The sequence below is a fragment of the Panthera tigris genome, chromosome F3 (genome assembly GCF_018350195.1).
Source record: "Panthera tigris isolate Pti1 chromosome F3, P.tigris_Pti1_mat1.1, whole genome shotgun sequence".
Lineage (NCBI taxonomy): Eukaryota > Metazoa > Chordata > Mammalia > Carnivora > Felidae > Panthera > Panthera tigris.
Window position 1 is genome coordinate 56,053,237 of NC_056678.1, and position 21,157 is coordinate 56,074,393.

A 21,157-nucleotide genomic window follows, 5' to 3' on the forward strand; every position below is an offset into this window, starting at 1 on the left:
ATCATCTCGTGTAGCAGAACTGGATCCTTCGGGAAGGGCTGTGAGCACGCAGATCTCAGCCCAGCATAGGGGAGAGATTTGGGGCAACTGGAGCCACCAGAGATCGTAGGAGGCCATCTGCCTGAAGTTTGGGTTCTCTGTCACTGAGGAGTTCTGGAAGCTACGGTCTGGTCTCATCTTGGAGAGAACACTGCAGTAAGAGGTATTAGGTACCAGCAACACCGAGAGAGGCCCTGACAGGCGCCAGACTTGCACTTCATGTCTAAGTGCAGTGAAGAGTTGCAGAGAGATAGAATGTTGGCCGTATTTGTTTTCCTTCTCCCAAACTGGATAATCCAGACCATCCATTCCTCTTTATATTTACTCACTCCCAAGCCATGAATTTAATACGTTCGTAATAATAGCCCATGTTACTTGGTGAAGTTGGTAACTAGCTTGCAATCCTAGCAGGGTGTGCCTCGCGGCTTATTAGCTCAGCTTCAGGGCAGAGCAGTAACAGATCAGCACAGCGCCCCAAAGTAATTAGGCAATCGCCTGACAGAGAGGTTCAGCCACAAGCAAGAAGCTTACAGCAAACACAGACAGAAGCTCGCGGAACCAGACATGCTTTGGCCATGATATGCATCCCTGCCATACTTTTAGAAAGACCAGAGAAAGGTTTTCAGCCTAGGAAAGAGCCACTGCACCCATTAACCATGTTGAAAATCCACGCTAAGCATTATAGAGCTGCAGGGGAAAGTGCGGTAGTTTCTGGAAAGGATCCGGGATGTTGAAGTTTGGGGATAAGAATGCTCTCTTTGCAGGGATGGACAAGAATGCCTAAGACTGTGCATTTTAGTCCATATTTTGTCAACGTTTGGTGTAATCCTGGAAAGATTTTACTCCTCGGTTTCTCAGTCTGTAAAAAGAGATTAAAAGCGTGCCTCTGATCCATGAAGAGATTAAGGTTGACCTACCAAATTTCCAAGTTTAATTTGTTAGTGAAGTCAGCCCATACTGCCTTTTTTTTCCCCAGTTGCCCTTGTTGGGAGCAGTTGCTGAATTCTAGAATAGCTGTATGGATAACTACGTGGTGGGGTCACTGGCTTCTCTAAGCGCCATTAAGGAACCAAAATCATGACTATTTTGCCCCGTAGATATCTAGGGAGAATAAAAAGCACACATTGAAGAGAAGAAAGCAAGAGCAGAGAGAGAAAATGGAGCAAAGGAAGGAGAGGAGGTAAGAATGGAGAGAGAGAGAGGAGGAAGGAAGGAAGGAAGGAAGGAAGGAAGGAAGGAAGGAACCCAAACCAAGAGAGCTCTATATGCTTTAAAGAATGAAGCAGTGGCAGAGAAGAGCGCCACCAACGCCCGTTGCAACCATGAGGGCAGCCTGCCATTGTGAGGTCACTCGAAAAGGAGATGCTGCATTCACGGGATGCCTGCCCACAGAGGAGTGTCCAGGAGCCCTCGCCACACTCTGTCTGTGATACTTCTCTGTCACCCACTGGCCTCTCGGCAGCGCCGCTTGGCCCGCCCCTTTCCATAGGCATGGATTTTACCGCTAACGCCCAGCAGGCCCTACACGCGTCTCCGACGTAGCCCTGACCGTGACGGTTGAGAAGCGTGGAGGGATTGAAACGGAAGAGGCGGTTCCACGTAGGCGGGGTTTTAGGAGCCTGATGGAAGCTGGGGAGCCGACGCTAGAAACCCCGTGTCTGCCACAGTTCAAGAAAACCCACCACCGTGGGCCGGCACCACTGTGATCTTACCGCTTTTGCCCTGTGCGGGAAGGGGCCCGAACACTCGGGCTGACGGTGCGCACGGTCTCAAATAGCAGTGAGGCGGAGGCCAAGTCACGTAAGCCGATGCTGACACAATTAGCCTCGCAGATGCCAACAGCATGTCGAGTGAGACACTGTCCCCATCTTGGAGACGCTCCCCCCCCCCCCCCCCCCTTAAATGGCAGATGCTTTGGTGCTGTGTTACATTTAATAGGACGGATGGCCGGGAGAGAAAATCAGAAACCACCGCTGATGTGCTGTTTATTTCTCAGTCGTTTTGTGTTAAATTGCTGTGACTTGAATGTCAGCAGCGTTTGGGATGTGGTAGTGAAATAAAATCCATAGCCGGTGTGCCAAGACAAATCTCAGAAAACCCCAGAACGCAATTGTCTTGGTTTCTTGCTGGCTGTGTCTGTGCGCACGCAAATAGAAGCTAGTTTACTGCCCTCCAACCATTCAGTGGGTCGCTTGTCTTGCCGCGCTCCGGGGGATGTCTAGTGAACCCCAAACTGCTTCCCTCAGAGCTGGGGGGTGTCAGGAATGAGGGGCTGCTATGCTCATTAAGCATGTCGGGAGTCCGGGCCAGTTCCTGCAGACCTGCAGGAAAAGTGGTCATTTCTGGAGAGGGAGGTGAGGAGTTCGTTGTGTTCACTCGAGGAGCTTGGGGTAAGGGTAGTGGGGCTGCGGCCCCCAGGCACAGCTCTACGGGGTCCGTAAGATCCTGGACAATACCGGTATTAGCAAAGAGCGTCTCATAGGGAAACATTCACACCGAGCAGGCCCCCAGGATCTCCAAATCAGGGACATTCTTTTAAGGAGTATCAGTGAAAATATTTGATCTTGCATTGAACTTTCTTGACCTTTAAGGCGAGGTCGAGCTGATCTCTAGATGGACTTTCTGCTCCAATGCCCATGTGGGTATTTCTGCCCGGGGTAGTATTCATGCCTTCCCGGCAAGGGACTCCGATGCACAAAAGGCAGGCATCATAATGAAAAGCCAGTGATATTGACTGAATGGCCAGGCTCACCTTGACCTTAGCCAAGAGCTATTTCACTCCCCTTGTTTTTAATTTCTCTACCTGTGAAATGGGGATTAAAAACACCCTCTGAGGGGCACCTGGGTGGCTCAGTCGGCTGAGCATCCGACTCTTGATTTCGGCTCAGGTCATGATCTCACAGTTGTGAGACAGAGCCCCATGTCTGGCTCCATGCCGAGCGTGGAGCCTGCTTAAGATTCTCTCTCTCTGCGCCCCAGCCCCCCCCCCCCCCCGCCACTCTGTATGCATGTGCACACGCACCCTCCTTCTAAAAAAAATCAAAGTAAAAAAAAAAAAAACAAAGCACCCTCTGAGCAGAAATGAAGTATATAAAGCTATTATAAAATGGGAAGGGTCATGAAACAGAATTCTGAGGCTATCGTGAGACCAGGCCATTCTTCTTAGGGTGTGGATGGTGATGGACATATTTTATTCATCCCTGGCTAGTTCACGACACTGAGTAACGAGAAGGGAAGGCCGGCCAACTTTTAGTGGTTGGACCATAGTCTAGGGCAGATGCTCCCAGACCTGAATGTAAAACAGAACCATCTGAAATGATGGTGGGTCTGAGGGATAGAGCCAGACAGCGATAATAATAAATCCCCCGCCAACCCAGGTAATTCCGACTCAGGCGGTGAGTGACGATCATCTAATGCAGAATTTAGGGAAGGAAAACAATTTTTGGAGGTTTCATGCATGGAGAACATGAACACGAGAATGATGTGATGGCAGGGCAGCAGGTGACCTGGGTGGCCATCTAGTTCAACCTGCCACCGGACCCAAGACACCCCGCTGCATCTTTCAGCTTGCAACCAAATGGATTCTTCCAGTGAGGTGAGAGCTCCCAACCCAGAAGGACAGTGAATTTTTTAAAACCTCTTCTAAATTATTAGAAAACTTGTATGTTGAGCCAAACTATGACCTCCCTGCCCTTTTGGAGAGTAAGAACTTCCCATGTGCAAGCCCCTGAGATACTTGGAATCTTTCTGGTGTCTCTAAGTTGAATTTTCTTCAAGCTCAGTATTATCAGTTCCTTTTTAAGGGATTGGGCTCTCGCTCCTGTCTCTGAGAATCGTCTGAGGAGCTGAGAAAAGTCACTCCGAGTCCAATTAATTAAACAGTCTTTGGGGCCGGGTCCCAGGCATTCTTCTTTTCAAAGTTCTTTAGTTTGAAATGTGTAGTCAAGGTAGACAATTAGTGCAAACTATGGGGGGATTTTATTTTTCTATAATAAGAGCCTCAAAATCTCATGTTGCTGCAATTGTGTCTTTTCTCCATCCTACTCTTTTTTTCTGTCATGCCTGACCAAAAATATAGATGCTCCAAATAAATAACTTTTCTTCTTAAGAAAGTCTAGATGTTCCTTTTTCCTTTAAAAAAAATCATTCTAAATTATTTATTGAACTACTACATTCTATGTACTTTCCTAGATACTTCCGATACTTCATTGTACGAAACAAAGATCAGTCTATGGAGTTTATATTCTCCAGGAATATAAATGGACAATTTATGGAAATGAACAATTAAAAAAAAACCAATAGACTCATTGGGGCGCCTGGGTGACTCAGTCGTTTAAGCGACCTACTTCGGCTCAGGTCATGATCTTGTGGTTCATGAGTTCGAGCCCCCCCCCCCCCCCCCCGTCAGGTTCTGTGCTGACAGCTCAGAGCCTGGAGCCGGCTTGGGATTCTGTGTCTCCCTCTCTCTCTGCCCCTCCCCGGCTCATGTTCTGTCTGTCTCTCTCAGAAATAAATAAAACATTGAAAAAATAAATAATAAATAATAGACCAATTAATTAATATTTTTAATTTTAGAAGTATGTTGGGAGATGATCAGTGCTTTCAAAAAATTTTTAAAAATCTACCTTAGGTGCTCCTTTGTCTTTCTGTGTGGATCTCTTTTCCCCTGTCCTTCATTTCAGTGGTTCTTAGACTTTAGGGAACATAAGCATCGCCCAGGGAGATTGATGAATTGTGGGTGCCACTACCCCATGCCCACGCTTTGAAAACTGAGACTCCACACCTACTAACCATCAGGGGCCTGGACTGCTCTCTAGGCCTCTTGCAGCCTTTTCTCTGAGGGGGAGACTCGCTTGTATTTAAGGTTCAGGTAATTGGCGAAGGCCTGGGGCAAGAAGACAAAACTAGTTGGAAATAAAAACAGCTGGGTGAGTGAGGCATTGCCTCCCTAAAGGCTGAGCTCTGGACATTCTTGGGGGTATTTCTTTCAGGCCCCAAATCCACATTCTTTGTCAGAGCTCATCACATGCTGGTGATGTTCGAAAACCTTCCTCGGATTTTGTTTTTTGCTCACCTTTCTTTTTTTTTAATTTTTTAGTTTTTCTTTTTTAGTACTCCTATTATGAGCATCGTGGACTAGCTTGAGGCAGAGAAGTCTGATGAGAAGAAAGATTCTCCTGTCACCTTTCTGATGTCAGGGTTCAGTAAATCAGGTGGAATACGGAAGGCTGGTGGAGGAGAGTCCGAGGGAACTCTGGATGACTCCGGTAGAGTCCTTGACCGAATGCCAGTACACTCAGCGCCTTCTGCTTCTTCCCTTCTCTTCTCGGTGTTAGTCTCCCTGCGCTTATTCAGGGAAGGCCCAATGGCCGCTTGACAGCTTTGCTGCAGAATGGGAAAGGGGACAGGAAGGGACCTTTCTGAGGTGACATCAGTGCAGGACCAGTGCTCAAATGTTCCATCTACTTACTCTCGTAATCCTGACCACACGGTTCGATGCGTGTGATCTAGGCAATTACTTAAATCGTATCGATGAAGAAACAGATTCAGAAAAGCCAAATAACGTCCTTGTTGCCATATAGCCTGCTCTGGATGACTTGGGATTAGAATTCAGATGGCCTTAAAGGTCCCTCATTGCATTAAGATGCCATATCTCTATTTCACTGTGGTGGGGCTAGCTGTAAAATGTGTGGGACACTCTTCAAAATGAAAATGTGGGGCCTCTTGTTTAGAAAGCAGGGGAGAGACACTATTGAAGGTTCTAAAATGTAAAACTTTTCCCTTTGTTCCATGCTCTCTCTCTCTCCTCTCTCCTGACCCATTGTGGTGTTTTCATGTGCTCTTTCTTTCTTCTTCTTTTTTTTTTTTTAACTTTTTTAAGGGTTTATTTATTTTTGAGAGAGAGATAGAGCACAAGCAGGGGAGGGGCAGGGAGAGAGGGAGACACAAAATCCAAAACAGGCTCCAGGCTCTGAGCTGTCAGCACAGAGCCCAATGCAGGGCGCAAACCCACAAACCATGAGATCGTGACCCGAGCCAAAGTCCGATGCGTAACAGACCGAGCCACCCAGGTGCCCCTCATGTGCTCTTTTTTTTTTTAAATGTTTATTTACTTTTGAGAGAGAGAGAGACAGAGACAGAGCACGAGCAGGGGAGGGGCAGAGAGAGAGGGAGACACAGAATCCGAAGCAGGTTCTAGGCTCTGAGCTATCAGCACAGAGCCCAACGCAGGGCTCGAACTCACAAACCGCAAGATCATGACCTGAGCCGAAGTTGGACGCTTCACCGACTGAGCCATCCAGGCACCCCTCCATGTGCTTTTTGATGTCGTGCTTCCCTTGGTATGGGGATGCTCCCAGAGTGGGAGCAGGCTCACAGGCACTGGGGGCCCTGTCCACTACCCTGGTGCTGGGCAGCTGGGTTCCCCCTGCCTCCAGCTACCAGGCTGATGCCACACTGAACCCGGCATCTCCCTTCCCATGGGACCACCACTTCGACCCACAGGATTGCAAACTCTGTGACGTGCTTGGTACCCGGATCAAGAGTGGGCCAGAGTTGCCCTCTGAATGCTCTGCAACACTGCCAGCCTCGGGTGGGGGCAGCCTGGCAGCTGCCCTGAGATAGTTTGGTTATGTGTACATGACCCTGACTCTCCCAGGTGAGGCTGGGGGCACCAGAGGGTGAGTGGTAGGAGGCCAAAGACCAATCTTAGGGAAGCCTGCAGGTCATGGGAGGTGGGATAGCATATGGGCCGAAGTTTTATGTCCCCTGCCCCTGTTTCATTATCCATCAGACTTAACTTCTAAAACTGACATTCAAAGATGAAATTATTAAGGATTTCACGATGGTGAGCATAGAGCATTAAACTTCAGTGTCAGGCTTTTCTGAGCATGGGGCCTCTGTGTAACTGTACTGGTCCCATATCCATGAAGCCAGCCTTGGGCTGTGGAGAACCAAAGAATCACAAGTAAATGTTCCTGAACTTGAAGTGGTTACTTACGGAGAAGATAATATACAACGAGCTAATAATGAATCATTTGGAACAGATAACAAGTCAATGTACAATGCTTATAAAAAGCAGCTTGTGATGAAGTGCTAGAATTAGGCTTTCTGTGCACTGTTACTTTGTAAATTAATAGCTAGTTAGATTTCCTCATTTTTTTTTCCCCTCTGTCCATTCCCCAAAATTTGTTTCGGTAAGGATGTGTGGCCAGGGTTGAGGTGAGGGGAACACCACTCGCTTGATGTCATTCTGGAATCTCCCATGCGTAAGATTTTCCCTGAGAGGCAGGCACACAGGAGAGCCCGGGAGGAGGGGCGGAATCAGCCTGGTGGTCTGATCCAAAGGGTTGCAGGAAAATCGATTTGATTGAACCAAAAAAAAAAAAAAAAAGTGGGTCAGAAATTGAGAGGGAAGAGCCAAGCAGGATGTGAGTGTGGGTAAGTTGGCAAGGGTCAAGCCCAAGTACCTGACCACCTGGCGATGGAATAGGAACTGGGATTGGAATTACAGAGGACTTTGGGGAGAACTCCCATTCCAAAGGGGGAAATGAGTTCTTGGAGAATGCAGAGGAAAAAGCTCCATCCCTCCAAGGCTAAGTGGGTGGATCAGGGCTGCACAAGCCATTAAATACCTACCCTGTCGCTCTGCGCCCTGAGCCCGGGGAGCGAGCCTGCTGCCTCCCGGCTGGGCGTAGATGGGCCACTGTCTGTTCTCCCCACACCACGCATCCAAAAGCTTTTATGAGGTAAGGGTAGGTTCACAGACGAGGCCCGAGCAATTTGCTGTGCCTTTTTTTTTTTTTTTCAATTGTAGAAACATATGCCAAGTCATTCAAGTTCCTCCGTCGGGCAGGGGGCTGGTGACCCATAGCAGATGACAGCAGGGGACAGCTGCAGGCGGCCCTTGGAAGCGGTAGTCAGTTCTTTGGTCAACAATCTTTACCGAATGATCTCGTGCTCTCATGCGCCGGAGCAGGGGGTGTGGGGGAGGCTGCTGCTTCCTCCTGGCCTGGTCCCTTCACTGTGGTGACAAGAGCAAAGCAGAGTCTTTGGTGGGGGCTGCTGAGCCGTCATGTCACCTGGTGCATTGACTCCTTCTCCTTCTCAATCAAGCACCAAAAAAACAAAACAAAACAAAACAAAACAAAACAAAAAACACTCAGATTGGTATTACCAGGGAGTTGGAACACAAATAACTGGTTTTAATAGCCAGAGGAGAGGAAGGCTGTTTGCCAACGTATAGGGAGCAGAGAACAGCTGCACTTAACTAATCAAGCTACCCCTGTAAATATTTGCAAACGCCCCTTCAAAGCTCAAAAGCCTAGGACAGGATCATTGGACGATTTGCTTAGAAGAAGAAGAAACAAAATTGACCTCATGGTCCAAAGCAGCCATAAAAAGAAAGAGTGAGTTTGGGCAGAAGACCAGAAAGGGAAGAAAGTGGTTCAAAGTTTAATAAACACAAAAGAGAATAAAAATAAATCTCAAGAGCACTTATTTACAAACTTGATGGAAGGATAAGATTGGGGCGGGTGGGTGTGAAAGATGGGCGGTTGGGGAAGGAGAGCTGGCCTGTGGGGTTCCACTGAGTGGGGGCGGGGGGGGGAGAACACCCAGGACGTTTATTCTTCCTAATGACAGGAAATGCGCTGAATTAGTTTTGCTCTTTCAGGATGCTCTTTCAAAGCATGTTTGAAGCTTCTGCTGTCTAACGGGAAGGCAGAATGCAGCCACTAGGCCTGTGGAAGGTTCTGGCCAAACTAGAGGGTGTAGAAAGCCAGAGAGCCTGGCTCCAGCCTCGCCCCAGCTTCTCTGCCTGGGCATCTGGCCGGTTTTCAGCTGAGCTGGTCAGGCCAGTACCAGCTTGTCCAGTCACCTGGGGTGGGCATGCTCCAGAGGAGAGAAAGATCGATTTCTTCCCAGCAGCTACCTTTTCAAATTGCAGTGCTAGGGGGCTCCAAAATCCTGGCTGCCTGGACGAATGTTTGTCTGCCTGAAAACCATCCACCAGCTAACTCACGGTAGTGATGCAGCGGGCCATCACTGTGTCTGCATGAATACTTCCTTTTCTCTGACACCGGGATGCTTTAGATTTTTGGGGTTTTTATTTTGTTTGTTTGTTTGTTTCTGAGGCTCCTGGCTCACGAGCTACAAAGCTTCAATTCACATAGGCGTGTGTGAAGCAGTCATCGGGCAGAACGTGGCTTGGAGTCCACTGCCTCCCCATGAACAGCTTTCTGAGAGTCACAGGACGTGGGGAAGGGCACGGGGGAAAGCCCCCTTGAGGGAAAAAAGTGCTGGGCTCTTAAGATCAGCAAATGTCGGTGTGTTCCTAGCATTTTTTTTTTTCCCAGTGTAATCGTCAGGGCACGGATTTCCCAAGAAATCACGAAAGGTATTTATTTCTATTTTAAGATTGGCAAGACGGCTCATTTATTTAATAAGAAGTTAGTCTTGCCAGTAGCCAGATGCCTGAGTCTTTCAAGACTCCCATTGATGACCAACTATACAAACAGTGGGTAGTTGGTGAATTCCATGTGTGCAGGGCCCTGCCCTAGGTATGTGGAATAGGGAAGACCTGACAAATATGGTCTCTGCCCTCAAGATTCTTAAAATTTCCTGGGGGGAAGCAAAATAAACAAACATAACACAGAAGTAATAAAAGCACTTGTAAAAAGCCATAAACAACTGTGAATTATTATGTTGTAATGAAGCTACATAGTTGAGAAGTAGGGTAGAAAGTAATGGAGCTACAAGATTTGGACGGAGCATTCCGGAATAATGAGAGAACGTTTGCAGAAGGTTATAGAAGAGGATCGTAGAGACATTTGTAACACGTGGGCTGCCCAGTGTACGTGCTCAATAAATGGGTGCTGGGTGTGAAACACGTGGAGAGAATTAGGACCTCCGTTGGGTTTGTTGGTGCGGCCCAGTGGCGCATTCAAAGGCAACGGCAGATTACTCCAAAACAGTAGTGAAAACTCTAGCAACCCATGAACTTGAAATTGTTGTGTGCCATCAGCATCTTTGTGGTTTCCATGGTTCAGAAGAGAACAAAGTGGGGCCGATTCTTTCTCTTCATTAGCCGGGATTCCCTCCCACCAATGGACGTTATGTTAAGTGAAGAATTTTAAGATTGGACCTGATACAGCCAATTTGGGGGGTTAGTTTTTGTGAATTCAGTTTTTCTCACCCTGACTTAACTAGAGGGTGCATTTGGTCATATGTGTGGGAAAACCCAAAATATTGAAGACAGAAAAGAGGCAATACATGAACCTGGATAGAGTAGAGTATTTGGATGCCAAAACTTCAAGAAAAAAAAAAATACATGGGCAAACTGCTGGCCATTAGGAGCTATTTTCTTGGCACATCTGATTACAGTGTATGCAAGCCCAACAGCTCTCTCCAGGCATCAACTGTCAAGATCTTGATCCAGTTCAGAACCATCTAGGATTTTCCACTGTGCTGTCAACTTTCAAAGGATAGGGTTAACTGCATGCCCTCAAATGGAGTTGGAAGTGGTTTGTTAATCTCTATTAATCTGCTGCCCCTGTAACCAGATGCACATGTTTATTTATTTTTTTTTTCTGGTTAAATTGTTAACGGTATTAAATTGGCCATTGGAAACTAAATGGTTCTTGTAGATATATCCCTTATGTTTTCTTGAGACTATCTCATGCTGCACAGTCTTTTTGAGAGAACAATGGATTTTCTCATTTTCAATGATCGCCCTAACTTTTTACAGATGCCATCCCGCCCACTTTCTACAGACCTTACTTCAGAATTGTCCGATTTGACGTCTCAGCGATGGAGAAGAATGCATCCAATTTGGTGAAAGCGGAGTTCAGAGTCTTTCGTTTACAGAACCCGAAGGCCAGAGTGCCCGAACAAAGGATCGAACTGTATCAGGTAACTTTTGTGGGGGTTGTTTTGGTGGAAAATCAGTTTGAAGTCTTGGTCATAGATTTTCTGAGCTGATATCAACCACTCTGTACATGCACAATCCTGACAGAGGCTCTCATTTGCTATTACTCTGCCAGTGGCAGCTCATTCCACAGTCAGTCTGGAAGGAAGAACTTTTGGAAGGAAGTGATGGAGGTCTGAGCACACTTCTTCAATGGCACAAATGGCTGGAGTACCCACCCTTGGGAGGGATGGCGTCCAGAAGTCCACCCCTCAATCTGGAAAGTCAGACAATGTAGATTCCACCCCAAGGGAAGAAGTTAGCTGGCATTCCTTTTCTTTTTTCCTTCCTTCCTTTCTTCCTTCCTTCTTTCCTTCCTTTCTTTCTTTCTTTCTTTCTTTCTTTCTCTTTCTTTCTTTCTTCCTTTCTTTCTTTCTTTCTCTCATGTTTGTTTATTTATTTATTTTGAGAGGGAGAGAGAGAGAGCACAAGAGGGGGAAGGGCAGAGAGAGAACCCCAAGCAGGCTCTGTGCTGTCAGTGCAGAGTCTGATGTGGGCTGGAGCTTATCAACCCTGAGATCATGACCTGAGAGGAAACCAAGAGTTGGATGCTCAACCCATGGAGCCACTCAGGTGCCCCCTTCTTTTTCTCATCCCATGGATATCGTTTTCTCCTTTTTTTTCCTTTTCCCTCCTTCCTATTATCGTCTCTCTTCCTGTAGTTTTTCACTTCCTTTTCTTCCTCTCTTTGCTGTCTCCTGCCTCTTCACTAACCTCATTCTGTCTCCTTTCCTTTTCTGATTCTACCCACTCTCTCCAGTGCATCCCTGTCCCCATTCTCTGTCTACCCCTCACCTGCATTATTTCAGGCCACTCTGACATCTCTCATTCCCTTAAGTACAGTTGCTGGACAGCTGTGTTAAAAGATGTTGTTGTTGATGATGATGATGATGATGATGGAGAAGTGCCAAGTCACTGACATTTCAGGTTCTTAAAAGCTTCTCAAGGGGATTGCAGGGCACTAGATCAGCATTATCTAGAAGCTGTGAGGGAAGCAGCATCTCAGGCCCCATCCCGGACTCACCAAACCAGAATGCACAAAATGTGGAGCAGAACCTACGTGTTTCACAAGGCCTTTGGGTGATCCGTACATATTAAAGCACTGGTCTAAAAGCCCGGAGTCTGGGGATGGAGGCAGACCGGTGCCTGGGGAACTTACGTGTGTCATTGTGTCGTATGAACAGTGTGTGTAGAGAGCAGAGTTGGAGAGATTTCACCAGGGAGTGGACTCTAGAGCAGGGGGCCTTGAGAAGTATCTGTTGAAACAGGATGAGGGACGATCATTCTTGACAGAGGACTGACCTGTGCAAAAACAGTCTCGAAGGGGCCTGTTGAGGGAACCGCATAGATGGTGCTCAGGAGAGGTGAGGAGAGACTCGAGGGAGGGGAAGCCAAAAAGTGTTCAGAACTGATAGGAGAACCATGACACTAAGGAGGAGGCCTGTACGACTCCATGGCTAATGAGAGGGCTTACTTGAGGAAAAGAAAGGAATCGCATCTGTATGCAGAAACCTCTAGTTGTTCTGGATTCTAAGCATTTGGAAACTTCAGTATTTGGATGAGAATCTTCTTTGTGTTTATTATGAAAATGGGGAATTACCATAGTAATAAATGTTGTGTATGAGATTGCAGAGAATATGGTTTTGTTAATTGTATTTATTTATTTTGAGAGAGAGAATGAGAGAGCACGTGAGTAGAGGATGGGCAAAGAGAGAGAGAGAGAGAGAGAGAGAGAGAGAGAGAGAATCCCAAGCAAGCTCCACACCATGCGGGGCTCAAACCCATGAACTGTGAGATCGTGACCTGAGCAGAAACCAAGAGTTAGATGCTTAACCGACTGAGCCACCCAGGCGTCCCACAGACAGTAAGTTTTAAAGTTTTGGAAAGAGTCTTCAAGTACTAGTTTACATGTGTGTTCATGAAAAATAATTCTTACTTCTTAAAATGAATCCGCAAGGACCTAGTTTTTGGAGAGCTTCAAATCTTAATGCATGTTCTGAGAGCACCGTGAGGGCAGCCATTGCTTCCTGTCCCCTAGAATAGTGTCAGAGTCAGCTTCCTGGGTCCTGGAGCTCAACATGTTACAAGTATTGCCTCCATTAATACTCACAGCTATACTGTGAAGCTGGCATGATGAGGTGTTCTTTTCTTTTCCAGAAACTATTGAAATATAATTGCAATATAACATTAAATTAGCTTAAGGTGAACAACATAATGATTTGATGGACGTACATACTGCAAAGTGTTTCCCACCGTAAGTTGAGTTAACATCCATCATCTCACAAAGTTACACATTTTTCCCCCTGTGGTGAGCGCTTTTCAGATGTACTCTCTTACCAACTTTCAAATATACGACACGGCATTGTTAGCTATAGTCACCATGCTGTACATTAAGCCCCCAGGACTTATCTATCTTATCACGAGAAGTTGGTGCCTTTTGACCCCACATTCACCCATTTAAGGTATTCTTTCTATTACTGTGCCCTTTCTCCTTTCCACAGGGAAAGACACTGAGTCACAGAGAAAGTAAGTCACTTGGCCAGGATCACACAGCCAGAAAGTGGCAGGGTGGCAATACCAATCCAGCTGTGACTCCCAGATGCTCACTTGTCACCACACACTGTGCTTTCTCTCCGTCTGTGCCTCAGTATCAGCTCGAATAGATGAACAATAAGAGAAAGTAGGCCAGCCAGAAGGTGGATTGATGTTTGGAAAGAAAACAAAGACTGGTTCTCTGAAAAAGAAGTTAGATCAAGGATAGCCAGGTAGATTGCAAGGTGATTCCAAACAACAAAAACACGAATATGATTCCTTGTTCTCTTTTTTCTTCTTTTTCAATTAAGTCGCTCACACATGTCTCTCGGTAGGGACAATAGCATCATGGATTGTTCTCCCAGGCCCTGTTTCAATTGCCTGCCTTCAGTAAGCTGAAGGCAAGATCTCTTACATTTTGTTGCCTGTAACATAAGCTGTCATTCTTTGGCCCTTGGCCCGGTGCTCTGAGGTGTGGCCTCTGAGAGTGGAATTACTGATCACTTGCCTTACTCACAGAGGCCATCTCACCTCCAGGAAGGGATGTGTCCCTTGAGGCTGGTAATTTAGAGGTCTTTAGTGATTTCTTAGAGGATGTGTACCTTCTTAGAGTTACTGCAGCACCTGCTGCCCCCATCCCATGGACCATAAGATCCACAGATTGGAGTCCTCAGGTGGAAAAGGTACAGCCAAAGATTGAAGCGTGTTTTATGAAGAGGGGGAGTGTGGGCGGGTTCACTGTCACTGAACACAGGAACCTGGAAGGAGATAATTTTAGGGGAAAAGTGAAGAAGAAAACAACTCCTTATCTATCTGGAATTCAGCGGGGCAGCAATCTAACCTCCTGAAACACAGCCAAGGTCTAGGAAGTAAGTCAGAGATTCCTGAACACCCTAACAGAAGACACAAAATACATAGACAGCTGAGTTACCAGAAAGGCAGTCTTTGGCCCTTTATTCACTTGTGACCAGATTGGTTATCTCTAGAACCACAGGAAATTAGAAGCACTGAATTAGAAGGGGAGGGCTGGAGGGAGATACTCTGACGGGAGCATATGATGCTTTAGACTCGAGATTTTTGCCCATGCACCTTGGTGATGCTAGCCCAGAAAGTCAGGTCACAGAATGAATGCAATGCTTGTTGGGGACACTTTCTCTAAATCTTACCCTGTTTAGAACTCACCCAGCCGGTCCTTATACCTGTGGCATCCCCCCTGGCCTTCTGACGTCTACTGTGGTGTCTTTATCTGGAGTCCCATTTTTGGCTTGTTCTCCGACTTTCCACTTGCCTTTAGCAGCCATTTGGAGGCCTTTGCAGCCTTCGGGAGTAAACTCCCTTTTCCAGCCCCAGTATGGAAATCGGTGCTTATGATAAGAGCCTTGAATTATGAAGGTGAGGCTAAATTATATTCAGGAAACTAAATACATGCAGTAAAATTTCAGAGAGTTTAATGTCCAGAATTTTTGACATGTTATTTTGAGGGAAAAAAGGCTTGGTGCTTACATGGGAAGATATTTAGCTATTTGGAAAGCTCAACTCTTCAGAAGAACAAAGCCTCTAAAGTTTCTAGATGCCCTTTGATTACCGTATTAATTGACACATAATTGACATTCTGCTCCCTAGATGAAGAAGGGTGGGGTGACTGAATAAGTTCTCAAGCTGTTCAGATGGTTGAATGGATAATGTATTAGGATTCCTTAGGGCATTGGTTTTGTGCAGGGGGAGAATGTGTGTGTCTATGTGTGTGCACATGCACGTTCATGTGTGTGCACAGGCACTCCCCCAACTATGAAAGTCCTGCAGCGGGGAGCTTTTGCAAGGACTCCCACAGTCCTTTTCTGGAGATTCTGATTCTCCTTGGAGAAAAAAAAAAAAGAACTGCTTCTGGACAGATGTGGTTTGAAAAGGCTCTCATAGTTATTTGGATATGATCATTCTCCACTGGGAATCACAGATTTCAGGAAGGGTTTTGGGGTCATTCTGTATCATAAAATGTGTATAGGTATTCTCTCTAGAGTCGGAATACTAGGCTAGAAGGGCCTAAGATAGCATTTCTGTGAGTTCAGAGCTTGACTTGTCCAGGGCTGTGCATCTGTTGATTCTCCTTGCCTGGGAGGGTGAGGACACCCGAGCTTCCGTGGAAGTCATATTTAGCTTGGCAAAGGATCTCGGAGTTGTCACTGCTCTCCTGTCTCTACAGAATAGTCTGCCAGAACTTTGATGAATGGTGGTAAAATAAAGCCTTACTGTCCTCCTGCTCTCTCTGACTTCTGTTGACAGACTCTAAATAGCATATACTGTTGTGATCACTGTATGACTTCAAATATACACCAATATTAGAGGGAATAAAGAGATAAAGCCCTTTGATAGATGAAGAAAAAGAAAAGGAAAAAAAAAGGATAAAAACTGAACTTTTTCCAAATGGGAATGACCCTTACCATGTTTTTAAAGCTTTATGCCAAAGGCAGCCTTTATTGGAATATGATCAGATAAAGCCCCAGTGCTCTGGGAGTCCCTTCGAACCTACAATATTTAGAATAGCTCTCAGCTCATTTGGAAATTTGAACACATCTTTCTTTGATTAGCTTGCTCCTATATTTATGATTAAAATCATGCCCAGAGTTATGAGAGAGAGAAAAGAGAGGAGAGAAATATTCTTCACATTGAGTATCACCAACATGAGCCAGGGCACCCGCCATCTTGGACTGGGGTAAAGCCCCAATTTTACAAGTGAAGAAATGAGTCCCTGAGAAATTTATAACTTATTGAAGGGCATTCATGACTTCATGGCCCCATGGGACCACCAACCAATACTTAAGATAGCTATACTGACTTCAGAGGACCTTGGAGCTTTCAGATATTTCTAGCTTGCTCTCACTGACTCACACCCTTTTCACACTACTCATTTCAAACTTGACCACCTCTGGGATAATAAGACTTGTACCTTTGTGACTGTTTTGGCAATCCATTCGCTGAATAATAAGCTGCCCCAAAATTTCATGGCCTCAAACAACAATTGGTTATTTGACACTATGTCTCAAAAGTACAGTCTTTCCACTAATAGAGATAGACCCAAGGTGCTCTTAAAACAAAAGCTGGAAGATCCAGAGAAATACCTCAGGACTCATTCCTTCCAAAAAGGGTGCTGTGAGAATTTGCGGGGGGGGGCAGCCTGATGTCTTGGGTGGTCTCCTTGGGTGGAGCCATCTATCGAAATCAAGAGATTCCTTTGAGCCCAACAATATTTATAGTAGGGAAATCTGAATAAACTGGATTGAGATCGGAGCAGGTTTGGGTAGTTGATATGCACAGCATTTTCTTTTATTCGTGTTGGAACCCCTTTTATGGTGTTTCAATGTGCGCACTAACATCGTGGGATTCGATGACCACATCTGTGCTGTCTGTTCACCCTTTGTGAGGCAACACGGTGGAGTGTCCAGTGGCATGAACATTGTGACCCAAGTTTGTGTAATAATCCTGGTTTGCTTGGTATTTATTGTAAGAGTGAAATGAAGCAACGTTTCTAACTGCCAGATGGAGAGTGGGCACGCGACATCTATTAGTTCACTCCCTTCCATGTCCTCTCTTAGATTTTGGCTTCAAAGTCTTTGATTCCTCTAAGCAGAAGAGCCGTCTACAGAATTATCAGCCAAAGACAGTTTCCAGATTATTTTTCAGACTAATTTGTTAGCTTCCGACCACTGACAAAATCACGCAGAGTAATTCTTTGGGAGACAGTGTGATGTACTAAGCTCATACCTCATAGCATCGGGAGAAAAATGTCACCTTTTCACATGGCCACCAGGTATGAGGCCACCAGGATTGGTGCCAGGTAGCTTGGTAGAATACAATCTGCTGATGGGTCCCTGTTAGTCAGTAGAAGATAAACGTGCTGAGATGAAATGAGCTCAGTGGATTTCAGAGGAACCTTAGAGTTCCTGTCCATGACCTTAGAAGAAGCAATGACACTCTTTCGTAGGGAGGTAGAACACCCAGCTTCGGTCACCTTCGTCCTGACAAGAGGAAATCCCCCCCATTTACAAAATACTCTGTTAGAACTTTGACAAAGAAGAATACAGTAAAATCCGTCCTCCTGCTTTCTCTGACCTTCTTCTTTAATACTTGGATTTTATTTTTATTTTTAAGAAATATTTATTTTGAGAGAGAGGAAGGGGCAGAGAAAGAAGAGAGAGAATCCCAAGCAAGCACTGGGTGTCAGTGCAGAGCCCGACACAGGGCCTGACGCGGGGCTCAAACCCACGAACCGTGAGATCGTAACCTAGGCGGAGATCAAGGGGAAGATGTTTAACTGACTGGGCCATGCAGGCGCTATGATATTTGGATTTTAATATGTGGTTGAGTTTGTATTTAGACAGTAACCAATTTGTCAAAGGTGATGAAATCACATTTTAGGAGATCACTTGCAAGGATATATAAAACAGTGGCTGAATCCTAAGTCATGTGTACCTGTTTACTTTTGGCTTTAAGCTATTCAGGAAATATTAAATGATTTTTCATATTTGGGGGTGAAAGGATGAATTGATGTTTGTGAAGTGAAATAAGTAAGCAAAAATTTCAGTAGGGAGGAGTGAATCACCAGCCACTTTTAATAAACATTTGATACATATAAAATCTCTGCCAAAGATTTTAAATTATGCCTACCCCTGGGGCGCCTGGGTGGCTCAGTCGGTTAAGCATCCGACTTCAGCTCAGGTCACGATCTCGCGGTCCGTGAGCTCGAGCCCCGCGTCGGGCTCTGGGCTGATGGCTCAGAGCCTGGGGCCTGCTTCTGATTCTGTGTCTCCCTCTCTATCTGCCCCTCCCCCATTCATGCTCTGTCTCTCTCTGTCTCAAAAATAAATAAAACGTTAAAAAAAAAATTTTTTTTTTAAATTATGCCTACCCCTGAGGCTTTACAATGCAAATTCAAGGTTGATGGTCAAGGCCTGCTTTTTAAGGGACTCTAATGCTTCAGAATGAAGGGTGAGGTTCCTATCATTGTGGGGAGCATAGCACTAATGGGGTGAATAAAAATCCCCCCCTTTCCCTACCCCCAAACACATGCACGTGCACGTGTGCGTGGGCACACACACACAGAGGTCGGTTTTCATTTCTCATGTAGCCCAAGGGTAAGTAAAATAAAAAGAGGTCAGCCAAAAAAACTCACTGTTCAATTAGACTTGCAAAAAGTGCTACCAAAAAAAAAAAGAAAAAAAGTTGTACTTTGCTCCTGTTGTACAGAATTTTACAGCATATGGTCCTCTTAATGCTGATCCTAACTTTGGTGCCACATTGGAGACACATACAGTAAAGTAACCCACTTAAAAAAGCCATGAGGTATGTATAATCAATACTTTGTTTGCACAAGGCTGTTAATATCTCAGGTTTTTTCAGACTGATCGAATGACATGCTTGCCTCGTCAGAAAATCGGATCGTTATCATTTACATTGTTATGAAATTACCAAATGTCTGTTAACCTTGTGAGCAGACAGGACCCCAAAAGTGATGTGAATAGTAGTCGTTCCCCACTGTATTCAAAGAAATGTTGATAATCATGCAATAGTAATTAATAATTCCATGTTTGCTTTGTGTAATAGAACTCGGTAACAGTAATGATAATCATCACTAACACAGGCTTACTGTATGCTAGGCACTTTTTTAAGTGCTTTAAATAGAGTCGTTTAATCCTTATAATAACTCTATGAGGTGGGTTCTTATCTTTGCCTTATAAATGAGGAAACTGAGGCACAGAGAAGTTAAATAACTTGCCCAGGCCATGCAGAGACCGTGTTTGAATCCAGGCAGACTGGCCCCAGAGGCCATGCTCTGGACCACTTTACCATACAAGTAGGAACACTGAGGGCTCTGGACTTGGGCCAGTGTGGGTTCACGTCAATGAGACGATTTCCCCATCAGGAAAATGTGGGTAAAAACACCTACTTGGCCGGGACTTTGGAAAGCAAAAAGAGAACGCATGGAAACCCCTAGCACAAGGCAGGTCTACTCCGTGGCTGCTATCATTATTATTCCTATCGTTTCCAAAGCACTGAGTTTGAAATTTTACAAGAAACAGTCTCTTAAATGTATGATCTGCTCAGAATCTCTTAAAAATGGAAATTCAGCCCAGGGTCAGGTTCTCAATGGCTGTCCCAGGAGTTTGCTTCAGAGCCTCCTGAAATACTATTTCCAACTCGTTCTGCTCATGGAGGTCTCATTCAGTTCCCCGATGCGCAGCTCCACACGGGAGAGAAGAGAGTCTTTGCAGCCGGTGGGCCCCGGGTTCATCTTCCACCTCTGGTTATTAGCTTTTTGCTCTTACCAATTACTCGTGTTTCTGAGCCTGTTTTCCATCATAAAATGAAGATACTGGTGCTTGTCTAATGAGTTACCACGAGGAGGATCCATGGAAAGTGCCCGGCACGTTGGATGTGTGAGGGACGCGTTATTGCGTGTCATCCAGAACATGGGTTGTATTTCCCCTAGAGATGGCTTGTGATTTTGTCAGTCATCTCTGGTTGGACGAGGTCTCCCCTGACCTATTTCCTGTTATCACTGGGGCAGTGCAGGGTTGTGGGGAGAAGGCATGGTTGCAGTGCCCCGCGTGTTTGCTGTATCGAAGCTCTAAGGGCACCAATGGCGGGCTGGGGCCATGATGTGTCTTGCTTTTCTTCTGAAGAAAGCTTTTTCGAAGAATGATTATGGAGTGGCTGACCCCGGGGCGGGCGTCTTTATTACCTCTTCCTGCTTCACCGCCATACGAACAGGCATGATATATACTTCCTGGATTGATTTTAATAAGGCTCCAGTTTTTAAAAATATTGTTAATGTATGCCAACTTTTCTACAACCTCCACTGGAGTGAAGACTGTCCCAAAGGAGGACAGATGTTTATTTCTTGATAGCAAGTTTTCAGAATTGGTTTTGGAACTGCTGTTCTAGGGCTGTGCTCAGAGCCTACAGCTACATAACTGGGAATTCCTTCAATGGAAACAAATCCAAACTTCCGAGAAAGGTAGTGTTAATTTTTGAAAACTGCCAAAGTTCTGCTAAAGAGGAGGAGAGAAAGCAATGAATTTTCCTACATGATAACACTTTTCAAAAGGTAGATCTGAAATCCAGCTGCTTCTCAGACCATGCCTGCTGCTACTTAGCCTGTCTAAGCAGTTTTCGTCTCTTAACTTCTATAATGGCCTTCTGGCTGGTCTGGCCGTTCCCCACTCCCCACGACTCCCACCCCCGGCCCCCTTAGAGCTTGTGTTTAGCACAGCAGTTATGAGTGATTCCTGTTAGGATGTTGGTCAGATCTAAATCCCGTGTTCAAAGTCCTGCAATGGCTTCTCACCTCACTTGGCCTAGGAGCCAAAGTCCCTTCTGTGTCTGGACCTGTCCCAGCCTGACTTCCCTCACTCAGGCGCCGCCCCCATACTGGCCTCCTTGCTGTGCCTCAAACACCTGAGCCACTCCCTCCTAAAGCCTATGGCCGCTGTGCTCTCCTCCCACACACTTCTTCCTGCTCTCTTATTCACTTAGGTGCTTCCTTGGATGTCACCCACTTAGAGAGGCCTTCGTGGTCACCCGAGCATCTCAGGGCCCCTCTTCCCAATACTTCCTACTTCCGCC

The 21,157-nt window shown here is 45.9% G+C and overlaps 1 protein-coding gene across 3 annotated transcripts in view; it reads left to right on the forward strand.

Annotated features, from left to right (window-relative positions):
* TGFB2 (transforming growth factor beta 2) overlaps positions 1 to 21,157 on the forward strand; it is an 82,185-nt gene that overhangs the window by 39,007 nt on the left and 22,021 nt on the right. For all 3 annotated transcript variants that reach the window (XR_006213946.1, XM_042976218.1, XM_042976219.1), the window contains exon 2: positions 10,787 to 10,950. Coding sequence is in view for 2 of the 3 variants with exons in the window: in XM_042976218.1 (XP_042832152.1) it covers positions 10,787 to 10,950 (164 nt within the window). In the remaining variant the exon portion in view is untranslated. The remainder of the gene's footprint in view (positions 1 to 10,786; positions 10,951 to 21,157) is intronic.